We start from the raw sequence: 18,681 nt of genomic DNA, 5'->3' as shown, positions 1-18,681 counted from the left end.
AGTACATTGTAAAACACACAAAGATGAAGTAGGTGTACCAAATAGGTACACTGATCTAGTTAGGCAGTAGGGAAAGCTTTCCTAAGAACCTAATATATGATCTTAATCTTAGTGTGGGTAGATATGGGAGGGATGTTTCCTTCTAATCTGACCAGCCACATTCATGCATAAAGGAATAGGGATGGAAAGAATACATATATGGTATATATGGGCATATATAGTAGGTTAAAGCTTCCTTTGTATAGCCGCTCCGCGGCATGTGGGATGCTCCCGGACCGGGGCACGAACCCGTGCTGCCTGCATCGGCAGGCGGACTCTCAATCACTGCGCCACCAGGGAAGTCCCCTTTGTATTTCTATTAGTTAATAATATCAGTTATTGTTTTAATTTTTTATTGTAAAGTCTCCTTTGGCAAATGAGATGGGACTCCTTAAAATTCCATTTAATATACGCATTTTCAGGTTAGGTTTAAATCTTTTTAGTCATCTCTAGATTTTTTTTCAGTAAAAGGGCTTTGAACTAGTTCTTGGTTTCAAACCGCTATGATAACCTGAGTATTAAAATTCCATGGCTTACTGATATAAACTGTACAATCTTCTAGTGCCTCAAGGAAATATACATTTATTCTCAAGTATTAAAATGCATGACAGAATGTACATGTACTACAAATAACTTAATTTCCTTACTTGTTCAATAACTGTTAGAATGTTGTTTCTCAGTATCACTGCCACTCACAACATTCTGACCAATATTCTATTGGGAGGGTTTATTATCATTTATTTGTAAGAGTCACTCAAGGAAAAATGTGATAATACTTTTCAATACATTTCTATTCATTGCTACTTCTGCTATGAGATGCTATAGCAAAATTGTTATTGGTCCTTTTCTGTTGTTCCAATGTAGCAAAACAAAGGATAAGAAAATGTTAATTTCCACAAAATACATACAAAGCTTACTTAAAATTATGCTTTCTAGATGAACTAAAGGGAAATAAATGGTAAGGCAATTCTGTATTCAATTAAGTCGTAAGTGTGTAGATCAGATATCATAATTATTGTATAGGAATGTTTTTTGCTGTTTCCACAAGGGTGATATTAAATTGATTCCTGCATCAAAGACATTGCTGCCTGTTGGCTGAATGCAAAGGTTGGTGAAGACAGAATTCTCCTCATTAGCTACAATTCACAAAATTCACTCTGCACCATATCCCTTTAGGCTCTGGAGCTTTGTGTTCACCCAGTGCATAAACAAAGTGACCTCACAGACATACAATACAATTCCCAAATACTTCCTTCTAACTCATTTTAATCACATTATTATCTCTCAAACTAGTTCTAAATCCCTGTTGCTTGGCAAATCCATTTTATTAAAATTATATGCAGTCATCATGAATTTAATGCTCTGTTTTTTGGCAACAGTTCTCATAGGAAATTCCTTTACAGTTTACGCTACATGGTTTTACATCAACTTACACCAAATAAATAAATAATACAAATTTGTATCCATCTCAACAGAATCACAGTATTCTATACTTCAAAAATGCAATTAATTATGAAGTTACTAGGAATTTATTGCTAATAAACTTTCATCTCAATTTATATAACTCAGAAATTAGAAGAAAATGTCTTTATCTTATCTGTGTATTTTATTTAATATGTTTGTTTTGTTTATAAAAGATGGCATAATTCAAAACCTGTATTTAACTCCTTAAGAAGAGCATCCACTCTTTGAACTCTTGGTAAATCCAGATATTAGATGTAGTAGTTTAAATATACATTTTATTAATTTAGTCTTCACTCCAGCATGGAATATTAGTTATTTTACCTACTTTATAAATGAGAAAACTGAGACTCAAAGAAATTAACTTATTCTAAGTTGTATTTATAAGTAGCAAAGCAAGAATTTGAAACCAGGTCTATTTGATTCTAATGCAACAGCATTCGGGACTAGTTTGTGCTGATAGTTAGCTATGAAGAGTGTCAGTTTACAGGCTGAGAAAGACCTAAGTAAATAATTTGTATTTCTATTTTTTCATCTAAGCCATCTTTTTGTTTTTTTTTTTTTAGGTTAAGGTAGAACTCTTGACTAGGTTGGTTGGCTGTAATTCAAAAGAATGCAAGCATTAATTGCTACTGTTAAATCAGAGCAAATTATAGTTTTAGTTGACGCTAATCTTTACACCATTAAAATATATTTTACTCTGCTAAAGAAAAAAAGTATTGTGTAAAACAGAGAAAGCCAATTAAACCTGCCAATCTATCCAATCCTAACACAGAACACAATTTAACACATTACGTTAAATATCGTTCAGGTTAGATTTAATGATGCCACTTTTTAAAAGAAGAAAACTTGCATAATACTGCTCAGTTGGGCTGACCTAAGGTTGATTCTTCTGCTAAATCAAAATGGTTGTAAATAGCTTTGTAAGCAATGCATAGTCATCACAATTCTCATATCATTAAAAATTCATAGATACAAAGTCTTCTAATTTTGTTTACAAAATGACTAGAGCGGAATAACAATAGCGTATCATATTCGTAAAAATTGTTTTTTAAAATGGGAGGCTAGAACATCTCTAAAATTTTTGATGAGATTATTTTTAAATAATCTCATCAAAAATCAGAAAGGCAGCACTCCACTACGCAATTTTCTAATAATGAAAAGGATGATACAGGGAATGAATCAGTTAATTACTTTAATATCTACCAGTCTCAGCATACAAATGTATAACTTCCTACATGTCACTTGCAACTACTGTAACCCTCTTTCTCCCAGAGAAATAACTACCATTCTGAATTTAATGAATCATTGCCTTCATTTATTTAATCACTTTTACCACTTATGTTTGAATGCTAAACAACATGTTTTTATTTTTTTGTATATTATATAAATGAAATTATATATCTTCTCCAACTCAACACTACATATATTTTCTTCTTAACATCAGGTGTTTGAGATTCATCTTTGTTGATTCACACATCTGCAATACAATATTTTCATTGCCATACAAAAAATTTCAGTTTATGCCTATCTCAGTACACTTATTTTTTCTACATTTGTATCTTGGTAAAGATGTATAAGATGTCATCCAGAGCATGTACCTAGAAATGGAATTACGAGATAGTAGGGAAAGTTTATTGTTAAATTCTCCTAGGTAATAATGAACAATTCCTAAAGCAGTTGTACCAGTTAGCTCACAACAGCTGTTTATGATAATCCCCATTATTTTCTTTTTGAAAAACATCATTTCCAACATTTGGTTTGTCAGACTTAAATTCTCATCAATTTATAGATGTAAGTGGTATCTCTATGTCATTTTTAACACACGTTTCCCTAACTTCTACACATCTTTTTACATGTTTGTGGAACATTTGTGTAAAATACCTTTTCATGCCTTTTGCTGATTTTTTTCTATTGTTTGATGCTTTTCTTCTTTCTTTGTCAGATACACTTAGATACTCTGGAAAATTTTTCTCTGCAAGCTTTCTGTATGTTAAAAGTATTTTCTCCTGATTCGATCTTTTCAATGTCTTTTCAGTATTTTTAGATAATCAGAAACTTTTCACTATAATATATTTTACACACCAACTTTTCCATTCTGATCATACCTATGTGACCAGAATTTATAACCAGAGGTCATAAATTTATTCTCCAATAATCTTTGCTAAAATATTCCAAAGTTTTCTTTTCATATTTAAGATTGTAATTCAACTAGAATTATTTTTTGTGAATGCAGAAATGTAAAGACTAACTTTATTTTTTTCATATAGATATTCAACTGCCCCAGCAAAATATATTCAATAATCTATCTTTTATCCATTGATCTGCAGTGTCTAATTTGACACAAATGAAGTTACTGTATATTTTTAAGCCTTTTCTAGGTTCTCTCTTCACTGAGACCATTTGTCTATATATCTATAGAGAAGTTCAATTATAAATTTACTAACACATTATCTTAATTTCTTATTTTATATCCATCTCATTGATGCATATAAACATATTTTGATTTTTTCAAGATATTTTATTCCTTTTAATCAAGAGAGTTTATCAAGAGAGTCTGTCTAGTTAGAAATACTGACAGGAAAGAGAGTAATGTGATTTTTCTACTCTAATTTTCTATTTAAATTTAGAGAATAAATTTACCATTTAAACTTGCAATTTACTAATACCATGTAATCTTAAATTTGATTGAAAAAAATCATTCGTTATTATTTATGTTCTTAAAGCAACAAACTACTAAAATTTGTTGAGCGTATACTTATGTTCTTGTTAATATACTATTAATATGTTATATATTATACAATGTACTAGATAGTATAATTATTTCTAATCTGTGAAAAATATAACCTTATTCTATTATAAAGAGAAAAGAATTAAAAATCAGGGATTAACGTTTTTACATTATACCACATTTGAGCAGCAAATGCAGAGGTCCAATTCAGGTGTGAATGAATAGAAATGCAAATTACATGGACTTTCCACTACCCAACACTGTCTCATTGTTATAGAACAGAATACAATCTAAATATCTATATATCTGTGCTGACTTTCCTATGACATTTTTTCAATTCCAGAATTGAGTGGAGGTCTTTCTAGAAGTTTGTTTCAGTTATTCATTAGAAGTATAATTGTTGATAATTACACATTCTAAAGTATTCAGCACAAATATTTTAGAAACTCTCTGCTATTATAAAGATGAAAAGCATGTTACATTATATTAGCAAGGTTTAAAAATTAGTAAATGTGGATGGAAATATTTTGAAAGTTCGTAATAGTGTCAACAGTGTCAACATTAACTACTGTGCTGAAATACTTTCATATATAGCTTAATAGATTTAAGATTTTTTAAATAGTTTTTTTATACATTTGTATGTAAATTTGGAGTCACATATTAATTTAAAGGAGGTATCTGATATACTGGTTCACACCTAAGTGCCCCCCTTTTTTTGCATGTTTCTATTCATACTCCCTAGTAAATTGTTTATATTTATTTACTTTTTAAAATTTCAAAATAATTCAGTTTTCAAAATGAGTAAGCCACATGATCCACCACTGTCTCGCTAAAGAAATTAATTCATTCCCTAACTCTGTCATCTATTAAAAGAATACATCCCAAATGGCAAATGGTACTTAGTTGAACTTATCAAAGATTGTAAGTGGACAATCTGTTTTGACATATTTTAAAATAAAACTGAACTATAGAGCACTTGCTGAGAATTTGCTTTGGATAATGGAATGAGCTGAGAAGCTGCCAATGGATGTTAATAAAATATTCAAAATATATTTTTATATAGTTCCTCCTTTTCCAGTAGTTACAATTTGAAGGAAGGTTTAATTCCCTCTGCATCAAAAGCATAATAACTTATACCTATATAAGATGATAATTTTGTGCTTATAATAACTATTCAATAACTATTTCATAAGTAAAGACTAACACACTAACATTATTATGTGAATACATATTATTTTTGTTTTATATGAGTTATCTTATAAATCCTAGGTATAGTAGGCCCTCCCTGAGAAGCAATATAAGTAACTTGCCTAAGGAAATACAGGTAATAAATGGTAGAGCTGGGTTAAAAGTCAGGTAGTATGACTTCACTGACTTATTAACCACTACATTAAATAGCCTTCCATCATCTGACTGGGAGAAAGAAAAAAATGATTTCATGTTTTCTCAGGAAAGATTTCTACCAATTTTCAAAGACATTTTATGTAAGTATTCTTTTGGAAGGTCTGAAATAATAGAACAGATATTCATCCATTTGGAAAGTTTTAAGAACATTCAGACTGTAGGCAAAAACAGGCAACAGATCTCAACATCATGTTACACTTTGTAATTACTTTCTAAGAATAACAGCCCAATGGTTGTTTTGGGATATATTTCTTTTTCTCTCAAGATTATGCTTTGGGGCTGCTGACAAAAAGAAAACAAACAAACAAAATAATAATATTAATAATAATAATAATGAGAAAGAGGAGGAGAAAGGTAAAAAAGGCACTTGGGTCAGTGAGAAGAAAATTGTATTCAGAGAAAATATTTACTATAAACTTAGTTCATTTCCAGCAAAGAGAAGTGTTTGCTTGTAAATGTTGACTCAATTTATGTCCTGAGAGACAGAATTAAAACCTGTCACACTCTGTGTATAGGAAGATGTGTAGTGTGAAAATTCTCCTAAGATAAAGCTACCATTAGAAAACCAGAGTGTCCCCAATTGCTCTGTGTCTTTGGATTACTGAAGGGGAAATGAGCTTAAGAAATATATTTTAATGTGACCAAATATTTTATTCATGGATAGGTTGGAAAATAGACTAAAGGAGGTTCAGGAGAACACTGTGTATTAATAGAAGTGCTGCAAGAGGCAGGTCAACAGGATTGTTTTATTATAAAAACAGTATAATATTGGGAAAAAGGCAGTAAAGCAAATCTCCTAGGGTCCACTGTAGCCAATATTTTGAACAAGAACTTTATATTTTACTATAGCTCTTTCTTAAAATCCTATCAGAGTAGTTTGACAGTGTAAAGCAATCTAACATTATATGCTGATTCCTGAGTTCATTCTACTGATACTGCATTCAGGTTTCTATAACGTTTTCAACAAGCACTGGAGTTTGGACAACTCATCTCCCTGTAGGATACCATGAGTTGAAATTCAGGGTATCAGCAGAGTCTTTTATAAGAGCCTATGGCATTTGTACAGCGGAGACCTAAGCACAGAGAAGTGGGAAACTATTTTTCATTGTGACAGATTAAACCTGTCAATTAAATTGGGTTCTACTTTAATAAGTATTTTGACAAATTTAAGAAATCACTCTCTAGGACATATGTTTTTCAGCACCATTATAATGAGCTGCCTACAGCTTACAAATATAATATAAATTTATACACACAATGGATAATAAGTAGATGTTTCAAATAAAGAATTTTAAAAACTTACTCTCTTTCCAGGAGGACCTGGTGGGCCAGCCTCACCAGATGGGCCAGGAGGACCCTAAAAAATGTGAAAAATACCTTTTAAGCAATTGGGTATTATTTTATGGCTCCCAGCACTGTTCAAAATCTGGACTGAAGCCAACCTGCTTTCTTCATTTCTCCACATCTATCTTTCCTGGAAAATCTTAGCCCTATTTCAGATACCTAAACTTCCTTCAGATATCTATAATTCGAGCTGGTAAATTCATATGAAAAACTTCTTCACAGCTGGAAAAAAGTGAATCGAATTCCTTCTATTTAAAACTGTTTTTTTTTAAGTGCTAATTTATATCTGACAAGCATCCAATAGATGTACTAATTAATAGAATTATATGGTTACTAATTCTATGCCTATCACATACATCTGTGAACCATAAATCTATTATCTCTAATTTCATCTTGTGCAACACTAGCATTTTTATGCCAAGGAGTACGCAACATGCTGGGATATGACCCACAAGTCTTATCTACACAGAATAAGTCTATATCTCTTTGACTCCAAGTATCCAGTGGGTATGGCTCTAGAGACAAAGTTATGTTAAGAGTGCAGTTTGTCTTTGACTCCTACTGAAGTTAGTGCCCTCCTTTACTTCCTCCCTAAATAACCATATGTGGTCAAAGCCCCCTACTGCATTTCCCAAATTAAAAATAAAAAAGAGTCCAAAAATGCTGAGTTCATTCTGGTTAGTAATTGAAGTAATTCATGCTAATAATAGGCTGATAACCTAGTTTTCTTCATTTAATTCTTACTTATGTTTTTAATCACTAGTATGATATGACTACAGCTTTTATTATGAAGGCTTTGCTTATATTTCTTAAATCACATCAAGTAAGAAATGTTCCATGTAAGACTGACTTTAAACTGGAATTCAAATATACCTGAATATGTACATACATAGCTATGCTTTTGGAAGTGTAATTATTTCTGATTATTTATTTAAAATATCTTGAGACTATGCAAAGATTGAATAAAAATAGTGTGCTTACTTACCGGTTGTCCAGGATCTCCATCTTCACCCTTGTCACCACCAACACCATCCTGACCCTATAATGGGCAATAGAAAATGAACCCAGGTATTTCTCACTATTAATTAACTTTTATCAGAAAAAGAAGATATGATGTACCATCTTAGTCCTTAAGAAAAATTATTACCAGATAAACAAATAAAAGTATTATTATATTCTTTCAGTTGGTTTTTTTAAGGATTATGGTATCTCTCTTTCCATAAAATGTATGAAATTGCTATGATATCAAATTTAAAACATAGTATGCTCTTAATATAAGGAAAGGGGAGGATGTAATTAGTATAGAAAGACAGTGCATCCTTTAACCATGAACAAATATGGTGCAGTTTGAGATAGGATTTGCATTTTAGAACGGATTGAGGTAAAAGCAAATATCTTGTAACTTTGAAATGATAGTAATGCGGCTACTCAGATAATTGGTATGTACAACTCAACAAAGTCTGGAAAACTAACCCAATGAAGAGATAATAATAATCATGCAACACAAGTCTCACAGTCTCCAAATATATGAATTTTTATTCTGGTAGTTGTAATTACAGTTTACATCTTCCTCTTATTCCTATTTTTGGGGATCCACTGAAGTAATTAAGACTTTTCTTTAATTATTAACTGGGAACAATCCCCAGCAAAATAATTCCTTTGTTTTTCTATGATACTTACTGCGGGGCCAGGTTCCCCAGGGGGACCAGGATCTCCAGGAAAACCAACAGGACCCTAAAATAATGTTTTTAAAGGAAAGGAAATAAATGAAAAATTTTTATAAAGTCATGATATTCTGAAATTTAAGAGGTAAAAGTCATGGTAAAACCATATGAGAATATCTCTCTTCTCATGCTAGAAAATTTTTAAAAAATGAAATGAATTGAGAATGCTTATGAATACATCAGACGATGAAAAGTCAGCTTCACCAGCTATGGGCCAAAGCCTCATGATTTCTAGTCTTTCTACGAAAAGCTTCAAGTGGCTTTGACATAGATGCCACTTTAAAGAGGACCAAGGTCACTTACCGGGTTACCCTTAGGGCCATCGTCACCTGATGGTCCTTTAGCACCAGGAGGTCCAGCAGCACCAGGTGGACCAGCTTCTCCTTTCTCTCCTCTTTCTCCTTTGGGACCCTACACAACGTAAGAAAAAGAATGATTATCTTACAAGCTTTAAATCAGTTTCTTAACCTTAGCATACGAGATCAGACAATACTCTGTTGTGGGAGCTTGTCTCATGTGTTGCAAGATGTTTAACAGCATTCAGGTCTCTTTTACTTGGATGCCAGCAGCTACCATTCCTCCAAGTGTGAGAACCAAAAATGTCTCCAGACATTGTCAAATGTTTCCTGGGAGTGAACTTCACTCTCAGTTTAAACCAATCTAAATTAGAATAATGTAATGCTAATACAGTTCATAAATGTTTACTCGATGTAGCAGGGTTTGCTGGTTTCTTCTGTGGACAGTCCACTAAAGATATATGCAATAAACAGCTTATAGTTCTAATGTTCTAACTTATGCTAATGTAATTTTTTTTCAGTTTCTGTGTGAATCAAAATATGCAGAGGATAGGCAAAATTATTGAACAAAAAGGCTCTGCATTTGTGATGATTCTTAACGGGTTGGAAAGTGAAAGGAACTGAATCACAGCTAGGAGTTAAGCTACATGTTTAAAATACCCTGAAAGAAATATCTGATCCATAACACACTTCATTGAAAATAAGCCAGCACTTACGCCTGTGCCTGCTTCCCCAGGAGGCCCTGGGTTCCCTGCTTCTCCAGGCTCACCCTATAAAGAAGAGATCAAAAGAGTATCATAGCACAGAAACAATGTTTCACATTTGTAAAACTTCCTTCAATGATGACCATGACACTTTAAACTAGCCCTTAACTCATTATATTATTTAAAAGGCAGTGGACAACTTTGATAAAAAGAATAAACTTTTCCTATTACTAACCTTAATACTTTTATTTCTCAAGTAGGGAGATAGAACTGGATAAGCTGGATGCTACAATTCTCATCAGTTAGTTAATACCCAGAGCATTAACCCAAGTTACCACCAAACCACACAAACAGACATTTGCATGTTTCCTAAAAATTGTGTATTTGTGTTGCATCAATATTCATATTGTAATTAAGTTTATGGATTAAACAATTTAAAATGTTTTTTACTAAAATATGAATTCACTTTACTATAATAATCAAATAATTTCATAGTATTTTGATAATCCTATAAAATTTAGTTAGTAGAGGTGTAAAGAGGTCTAAAGTAGAGCTATAAATAAATACAAAAACAATATTTATAAGATACACATAGATACTTAGATACTAATTAAAACTGCTCCGTTTGAGGATATATATTGGTAGTCTTTATGATCTCCATGTATAGATGTGGATGATGGCTATTTTATGGCTCAGTGCAATAATAAATAAACCTCCTAGCCCAGTAGGCTTCCCTTATGAAAGTCTGTTACTAACTCTTCGCACTTAGAAATGAATACAAACATAATATTCAGTTCAAGTAATCATCCAAGTGAAGTAATACAATACATTCATGTACCATGTTTCTATACAAAATCAGTAGTACTAGAAACTCTGAAGTGAAAATTGTTCTAAATTTTTTAAAAATGTGAGGCCTGAATTTTCTTTAATTTTTAACTCAGCTATTTCCAATATTCCTGGCACAGACCCACTGCTCATAAATTGGTTTGAAATGTATTATATTAAATATAAACATAATTCCAGGGGAGAGACTATTTTGTGTACATAATTTCTTATTCTTTGAGAATATGCACATATTTTAACTTCTTGAATTATCTGCATAATGAGGGAAGATATCAAGTACTTTCTAAGAATTCATTAGTATTATTATGTGTAAATTATTTTCTCTCTCAAGTAGGTAGCAAATATTTCCAATTATCTTGAATAAACTTTACAAGTAAAATACTGCATTTACATTATTTTCAAAGCAATGAATCATTCATCTATCCCAGTATGATGGAAAAATATGCAAGTGATATTTTTATGAGTCATTATTCACATCTTTGAAAAAAACTTAAGCAGTTTGCCATTCAAATCAACTGTAAAATGTCCATATTAATTTCTTTATATATGGAATATATATAGTATACTGCATAACCTCAGTTAGATGTGAAATTTAAAATAGCCAAACTCACACAAGCAGAGAGTAGAATGGTGGTCACCAGGGGTTGGAGAGTGGGGGCCATGGGGAGATGTTGGTTAAAGTGTACAAAATTTCAGATACTCAAGATGAATAAGTTCTGGAGATCTAATATATAGCAATATGACTATAATTAACAATATTGTATTGTGTGCTTGAAATTTGCTAACAGGGTAGATCTTAAGTTTTCTCATCACACAACCAAAAAATGGTAACTCTGTGAGGTGATGAATATGTTAATTAGCTTGAGTGTGGGCATTATTTCACAATGTGACATGTATTGAAATATCAATTATATGCCTTAAAAATACACAATTTTTATTTGTCAACTATACCTCAATAAAGCTAGGGAAAAAGGAAATACAAGAAATCTATTGACTATGTACAAAATGTTTTCATATGTACCACATTAACTCATAGTGATATCATAAGAGTTAGAACTAGAAGGGAAATAACTGCATATTTTGTGTTTTTTATTAATCTGTGTATTTTGTTGTTCCCCTTTAATCCCTGTCCACTATAAAGTTAAACTAGATTCTGAAATGATTCCATTTGTTTATGTTTTTTTTATGAGGGAAATAATAGGTGGTGAAGAGACAGGATTAAATAATTGTCAAAAAATAGTATAGATGAACCTATTTGCAAAGCAGTAATAGAGACACAGACATGGAGAACAAATGTATGGACACCAAGGGGGGAAAGATGGGGGGTGGGATAAATTGGGAGATTGGGATTGACATATATAAACTACTATGTATAAAACAAATAACTAATGGGAACCTACTGTATAGCACAGGGGGAAAAAAAGAGCAGGTACAATCTATTTGTAGGACATATATTAAATTAATCTTAAAAATGCATTCCAATATACAGTAGGTGCAGACAAATACTGTTTGATTCCACTTATACGAATACCTAGAATAGTCAAATTCATAGAATCAGAAAGTACATTGGTAGATGCCAAGGGTCAGGGGGTAAGGGGAGTAGGGAGGGAGAATGGGCAGTTAGTGTTTAAAGGGGACAGAGTTTCAGTTTAGGAAGGTGAAAAATTCGGGAGATGGATGATGGTGAGAGCTGCACAACAATGTGAACGTACTTAGTGCCACTGAACTGTACAGTTAAATATGGTTAAAATAGTATGTTTTATATTATGTGACTTTTACCACAATAAAAAACATTAAAAAAAATTTAAAGACAAATTTTTACTACAAAGTCTCATTTTAAGAGCAATGCATTAATATTAATTTCTCTAATATACATATGAAAATTACCTTTTTTGAGTATTAGAGATAAGTGTGCACAATATAAATAGCAGTTACTTAAGATTAAATTAACATTAAATCTATAATGGTCCCATTTAAAATCTTTGGAAAGGGGATGGGGCAAAATCACAAGGAAAGAAATAAAACACTGTTACAAGACTACATTATACAAATTAAATATCTCTAGTATCAATGAGGCTATACCATGTTTATTCTAAGTAATAATAATTGATTTAAAAACAATAATATAAATTCTATGAAGAGTATTGGCATATAAAGGAGATGCTAGTTTATACATTTATTATTACTTATCATGTAACTATTTTATCCCATTCTATAGTGCATTTGTTAAGATTAAAGCCCCCTTCAGAAGAGACAGAAAATTACTCTGTATGCCTAAAGTCATAACAGATGTATTCATTCTTAAGATAATATCCTGATCTGTCTCCTTGTTTTGAAGAAAACACTAAAGTACAAAATCTATCAATAGCAAATATATATTATATGGAAAACAAGTTAAACTTATTTAAGCAAAGTGCAGCATGACTAAAGTATCTTTGTTTCTCTTTTCTTTTTTTCATTGAATTCGTGACTGGCAATAAATTTTCCAAAATAGAAATGGGGAAGAATTCAAACCAAATCAGAGTTGATGTCAAAAATCTGTAATCCACATCAAAGTATATCACCCTAGATTGTGAAGAAAAAAATAAAATTAGGGTTTCATTTCTATCTTGCTGTCACATAGAAACTTTTTTAAACAGAGAAAAAATAAAACTCTGGTTTTTTAGTATAACAAATTTAGATTCAGGTATGTTTTAATTGTAAGAAGACGAATGCCATCATGATTGACTGAATTAGTCTGTGAAGATTCAAAATTGGCCAAGTATATTACCAGATAGGCTTTAAACAAATGGAAACAGTATGGAAAAGAAGTTCCCCAAAACTCCAAACATCTGGCATCCATGTTTATCTTCAAGGGTAGCACAGAGGATAAAACCATAAAAGAAGCAACGAAAGCACTTAAAACTTTTCCCACTGCACACAAAAGCTTTAGGAAACAAGTAAAATAGGCTGAAAAGTCTATTAAATGGTTTTAGAATTTGCTATATCGGCAAAAAACTAAAATTAGAGGCTAGTTCTCACAACAATCTGGTCAGTATTAGAGCCGAAAGAGGATGATGCAAAGGGAAGAAAGAGGAAAGCTGTGGGCCATCTTCATCAGTCTACTGCTATAATACCATTAGGCATCAGTCCTCTCTTCTGCTATTCTTTCTATGACAACTGAATTCAACAAAAAAGTTCTTTCAATTACACTCTCAACTTTCTGCATTTTTCAACACAAAACTTTAAATTTAAGAATATAAACCAAGAGTTGGTCAATCAAAAAAAACTAGACCATTTATGCAGTAAGAATTAAATAACTTTCAAATATTTCTAATTTAGTAATTAAGAAACTATATAATAGTTAATCATATAAAATTAATTATAATCAAAATACTAGAATGTGGGTGTTGAGAAGAAATAAACACCAAAATACTAGGTTCTCAACCTACTACATTTCTTTTTCTGAGGGCCAAATACTTTGATTAAGATAAATGAATGAAAACAAAAAGATAAATGAATGAGTATAAGATATGATGTCAAAATTTTTGAGACTAAACAACAGAATCATTTTTATGATTAGGATAAGTCTATACTTTTGATATTTATTAACAAAACTGAAGCAAACTCAGGAAATTTCTAAGTTTTTTTCCACTGCATAATATTTTATCGTATGAAATTTAATTTTCATCCCTCAAAACTGGTAAATTATTTTTTAAATAAAGCAAATAACAATGTTAATTTTCTTGAAAGTTATTTTAAGAAATGAGAATGAATGCATAAATAATAAATCAGAGGATCATTCTGACATTTTCATGAAAAGGAAGAGCAGATATTTTAAATAAAATCATGTTCATGAAAAAAAGAAACTATTCTGAGCCCAGATATTATTGCACATGCCAACTATTTTGAAAAGTGCCAAAGACAGGTCGTAGTATTAGTAATGAAAATATAACTCCAAATATGATGAACTGAATGATTAATTATTTTGTAATATGAAGGATTCTTTTTTCGCTTTTAAGTCAGTTACATCTTTTTTTGCTTTTAAGTCAGTTACCCACCTCTTCCATTTTCAATAATGAATGGTTACTAGAGACACAGTCTAGTCAAACTTACATGGGTTAGAGTGGATCCTGATTTAGTCCCTTTCTAATAACAAAACCTTAATGAAATTACTGAAATTCTCTACGATTCAGCTCACTCAGCCTAAAAATGTGGGTAATAATAATCATGCCATCCTCATGGAGTGGCTGTGTTGATTAAAGGAAATAATCCACCGCTCAGCACAATACCTGTCAATCAAAAATGTGATACCTCTAAATCACTTTTTCTTTAATTATTTAACTATTAGAGCAGATGAGCTGTAGTTCATATAACTGTGTGTAAAATACTTAGAAAGACAGAACTATTAAAAGCACTTATACTACTAGCTAATATTGTCAAATTCCTCAATTCTCGCTGTTTCAAACTATCACTGCATTCCTTACCTTTTCTCCAACACCACCAACTGAACCAATGGATCCCGGTGGTCCTTGTGGTCCCTATAGTGTAGGAAAAGGAATACAGTTATCCTTGCTCTTAAAATAAAATATAAAATCATAAATATATGTCCAGTTGTTCTCAAAGGGAGAGAAATATTATGCAAGAATATTCCAAGTCATTTGAAAGATGAGACAAGATGATGAACTTTACTGAGTTGTCAAATTTACCAGATATCAAATAATTTAATTATACTAAATTGATTTTCAAATTCACCAGAATTTTGAAGATAAGGTAGGAGACTTTCCAACTCTAGTCATGTCAGTTGATACTTGGAACATAATTTCAATCTCTCTGCCTATTGAAGAGATCAGATTTAGAGGATGATTTTGTAGATTTTTTTAGTGGATCAAGATATGACTCTGGTTAAGAGTTATGTAATCCATGCAAAAAACAATATAAACCATCTCTTAACCTTTAAATTACGTAGGGGGAATTAAAACCTAAAAGCATTTTTAGTATATCTGTGCCTAATCTATTTTACCCAGTTCTGGTCTGCCAAAATTAAAAGCAGGAATAACAGAAGAGCAATAAAGACAAGAATAAATGACTTGTTCTTTGTGAAAAGGGAAAGTCAAATGGAAACAGAACATCAAAGCCTATAAATTTGTTAATGGAAACAGTAAGATAAATACGGCATTACATTCCTGTAACATTGGAATAGTTAGTCAACAATTAAGCTTGGGGGAGGAAAGCTTTATACAGTTGAGAAGAAACATTTTTTACATGGTAAGAAGTGCACATATTATCATGCACATATTACTCTGACATATTTTATAGAAGGAAAATACAAAACTTTTAGATAGTAGATGCATAAATAAAGGCTGTTTGGAGTACAGACCTAGGCTAGTACAATCAAGCCAATTACAACCATCTCCTCAAGCAATTGTAAAAGATAAAGGTTAAATTGGAAACAATTCAGAAACATTGTACAGTTATTATGTGCAAGACAGTATGTTGAACTGAACAATGCAGTTCTTAGAGCTAGTATTTCTCATTCACCAATAAATATTAATATATATTGACTGTAAATTTTGTACCTATATTATATTTGTGAGGACTAGCTCCCTACAAAGCCTTTCTTTTCCTGTAAAATAAAATGGCGTGAGTAAATGATCCTTGAGCTCTTGTTCACTTAAACATTTGACAGGAGTGTAATTGTCTCCATTATATCGTGACACTACCTGCTATTAAATAATATCTATATAACTTCAAAATAATTAACATATTTCACAGTCTTACATCAGCTCCATTGGGACCTTGAGGACCTCTGGGGCCTGGAGGACCAGGTGGACCCTGTAAGAGATGAATATTAAGGTCTATGAAGTCTAAACTCAAATGAATTTCTGATATTTCATTTTGTGATTAAGAAAACTAAAAGAAGTTTCAGCCTGCAAAATCATAGTCAGTGAAGCATATCAGGGTTATAAGTCATTTGTGATGGATACAACATCATGTTAGCAAATGATTATTTACACATAGCTATGGGGAAATTAGAACTGCAGGAAGAACAATTTAATTAAAAATTAGAAAAGTTTATTGTTACTATCTGGTACAATGAAGTCCTACAGCTAGAAATATTTTAGGCTAGAATATGCTAGAATGCTAGAGTATAAAAGGAACATAAACTTTGAAGAGGAAATGGTGCTTGAGTAGATTTAGAATTCATTAATTCTATATTTTTATTTGTATATTTTTGTTTTGTTTTTTATGTCAGCTCTCATGTTACATATGCTAGAATTGGAATAAGATTAACTATTTAGTTGTCTTCCTCAAACAAAGGGTCTCTCTCTTGGTTGTGCTTTAAGATTACCTTGGGGCACGTTTTATAAAATACTGGTGGCCAGAACCCCTTACTTCAAGAATGTATTAATGATTCAGGGAACCATAGCAAGCATATTTAGAGAGGAGTTTGCTACGTAAGTGATGCTGTTTGAGGTATTAATTAGTTATTTGAATCAGCAATATTTATGTTCTCAGTTTTTAAGTTTATTGTAATAAGAATAATTTCTTATTTGAAGAAAATGAAATCTAACATGCAAATATAAAAATATCAAAATATGTATTCTGAAGGAAGCAAAAATTGGGGGCAATGTTTATTGAAGGGAAAGAGCAATTAGGAAATGTATTCATTACATTTCATAGATTTCAATGACCTTGGCTAATTGTTTCCTTAACCAAGGTAGTGCTTAATCAGCAAATATATGTATTTCAAGTTTTTAGTTGAATTATTAGACTTAAACTTAGAGGAGAAAGCCAGAATCAATAAATGCAAATTTTTATGTTATAGCATTCTGATTAAGACAGAATTCCTTATTATATTAAGAATTTGTTTCAAAGTACAATTAATTATTAATACTGTTAACATTTGCTAATTATCTAAATCCTGGGTAACTATTATCTATTATTTACCTGTTTCACATCAAAGTCCAGAGCTAAAGACTAGGAAATAACTGAAGCGCGGCAGTTTATATACACTTCAACAATAAATACACATCAAAATAAAAAATATATAACAATACATCAACCAAAGAATACCATATATGTATAAAACACTACTCCAAAGTGAGAAAGAGAAAAGATAGAGAATTAGTCAAGACTGTGGGGGAAGACTTCAATAGCAGCAGATGCAAGTTTGGGTGAGAATCAGGGAGGCATCAATCTGAAAAATCATAGCCTTTAGGGCTACTTTGTTCATACTAATAAACCTTAAGAAAGATGTTAGTAATGTGGAAATTCACAGCATACATCAATTCTAAAACATAAAAACTTACCATGGGACCAACATCCCCATTTTCACCTTTTTCACCAGGTGGGCCTGGCAGACCCTAAGAAAATATAGTAGAAAACAATAAAAGTCATTCATGTATTTAAAAAATATATATTTGGCTAATTTCTAACATGGAATTAAAAATTAAATATAAGTTAAATAAGAACATGGAAATTGAGTCAAATGATCATTTGTCAAAATAATTATAATGCAAATATTGACTATATATGATGGAATCATATCTACATTCACTAATAAAATTTATGCTTTGCCTAATATACTGTTTGATTTCAGTTACAAGAACTAAGCACATTATTTGGTCTGGAATTTATGAATACTAAATCATTTTCTCCATCTTTTATGAGTAGTTTATGGAATTACCATTGTAAAATTTTTTTGGAAAAATCTTGTCCCAAATTGTTTTAGAACACCTTATCCAGGGGAGGATTTTATAGCTAGGTATAGTCAAAACTCTTTCAAAAATAAATATTCCATCCAATATACATCCAGGGTTACAAATATCTTCTGAATTTTTAATCTGTTAATTCCACTTCTGAATCTTAAAAACTCATAGGCCATGAGATCTGATATATTACACTTCTTTTATTCTCTCAATCCATTTCCTTTACATTCATTTGCAGTGTAAGTGCTTTAGGAGAGGTTTTGTGCTACTGAATAAACTCAGAGCAGCTGCACACAAATTTCACCTGGCCCCGTCTTTTTGGAAAAATTATTTTACTTCCTCTTGGCTCTTCCTAACTAGTTCCCCCATGCAGAGCTGTTTATATTTCCTCTTTCATATCACAATGATACTTTGTACATATTTGAATGTACACTTAAAAACACA

General features: G+C 31.4%; 1 protein-coding gene across 2 annotated transcripts in view; it reads right to left on the bottom strand.

Moving 5' to 3' along the window:
• COL11A1 (collagen type XI alpha 1 chain) overlaps positions 1-18,681 on the bottom strand; it is a 198,906-nt gene that overhangs the window by 24,219 nt on the left and 156,006 nt on the right. For both annotated transcript variants that reach the window (XM_007113602.4, XM_007113603.4), the window contains exons 47-54: positions 17,839-17,892; positions 16,307-16,360; positions 15,013-15,066; positions 9,716-9,769; positions 9,007-9,114; positions 8,660-8,713; positions 7,965-8,018; positions 6,939-6,992 (exon numbers count right to left, since the gene is read on the bottom strand). In XM_007113602.4, coding sequence (XP_007113664.1) covers positions 6,939-6,992; positions 7,965-8,018; positions 8,660-8,713; positions 9,007-9,114; positions 9,716-9,769; positions 15,013-15,066; positions 16,307-16,360; positions 17,839-17,892 — 486 coding nt within the window. The remainder of the gene's footprint in view (positions 1-6,938; positions 6,993-7,964; positions 8,019-8,659; positions 8,714-9,006; positions 9,115-9,715; positions 9,770-15,012; positions 15,067-16,306; positions 16,361-17,838; positions 17,893-18,681) is intronic.

Source organism: Physeter macrocephalus, chromosome 4 (genome assembly GCF_002837175.3).
Source record: "Physeter macrocephalus isolate SW-GA chromosome 4, ASM283717v5, whole genome shotgun sequence".
In the NCBI taxonomy this organism is placed as follows: Eukaryota; Metazoa; Chordata; class Mammalia; order Artiodactyla; family Physeteridae; genus Physeter; species Physeter macrocephalus.
Note: the sequence above shows the minus strand (reverse complement) of the source record. Positions and strands in the feature narration are given on the sequence as shown.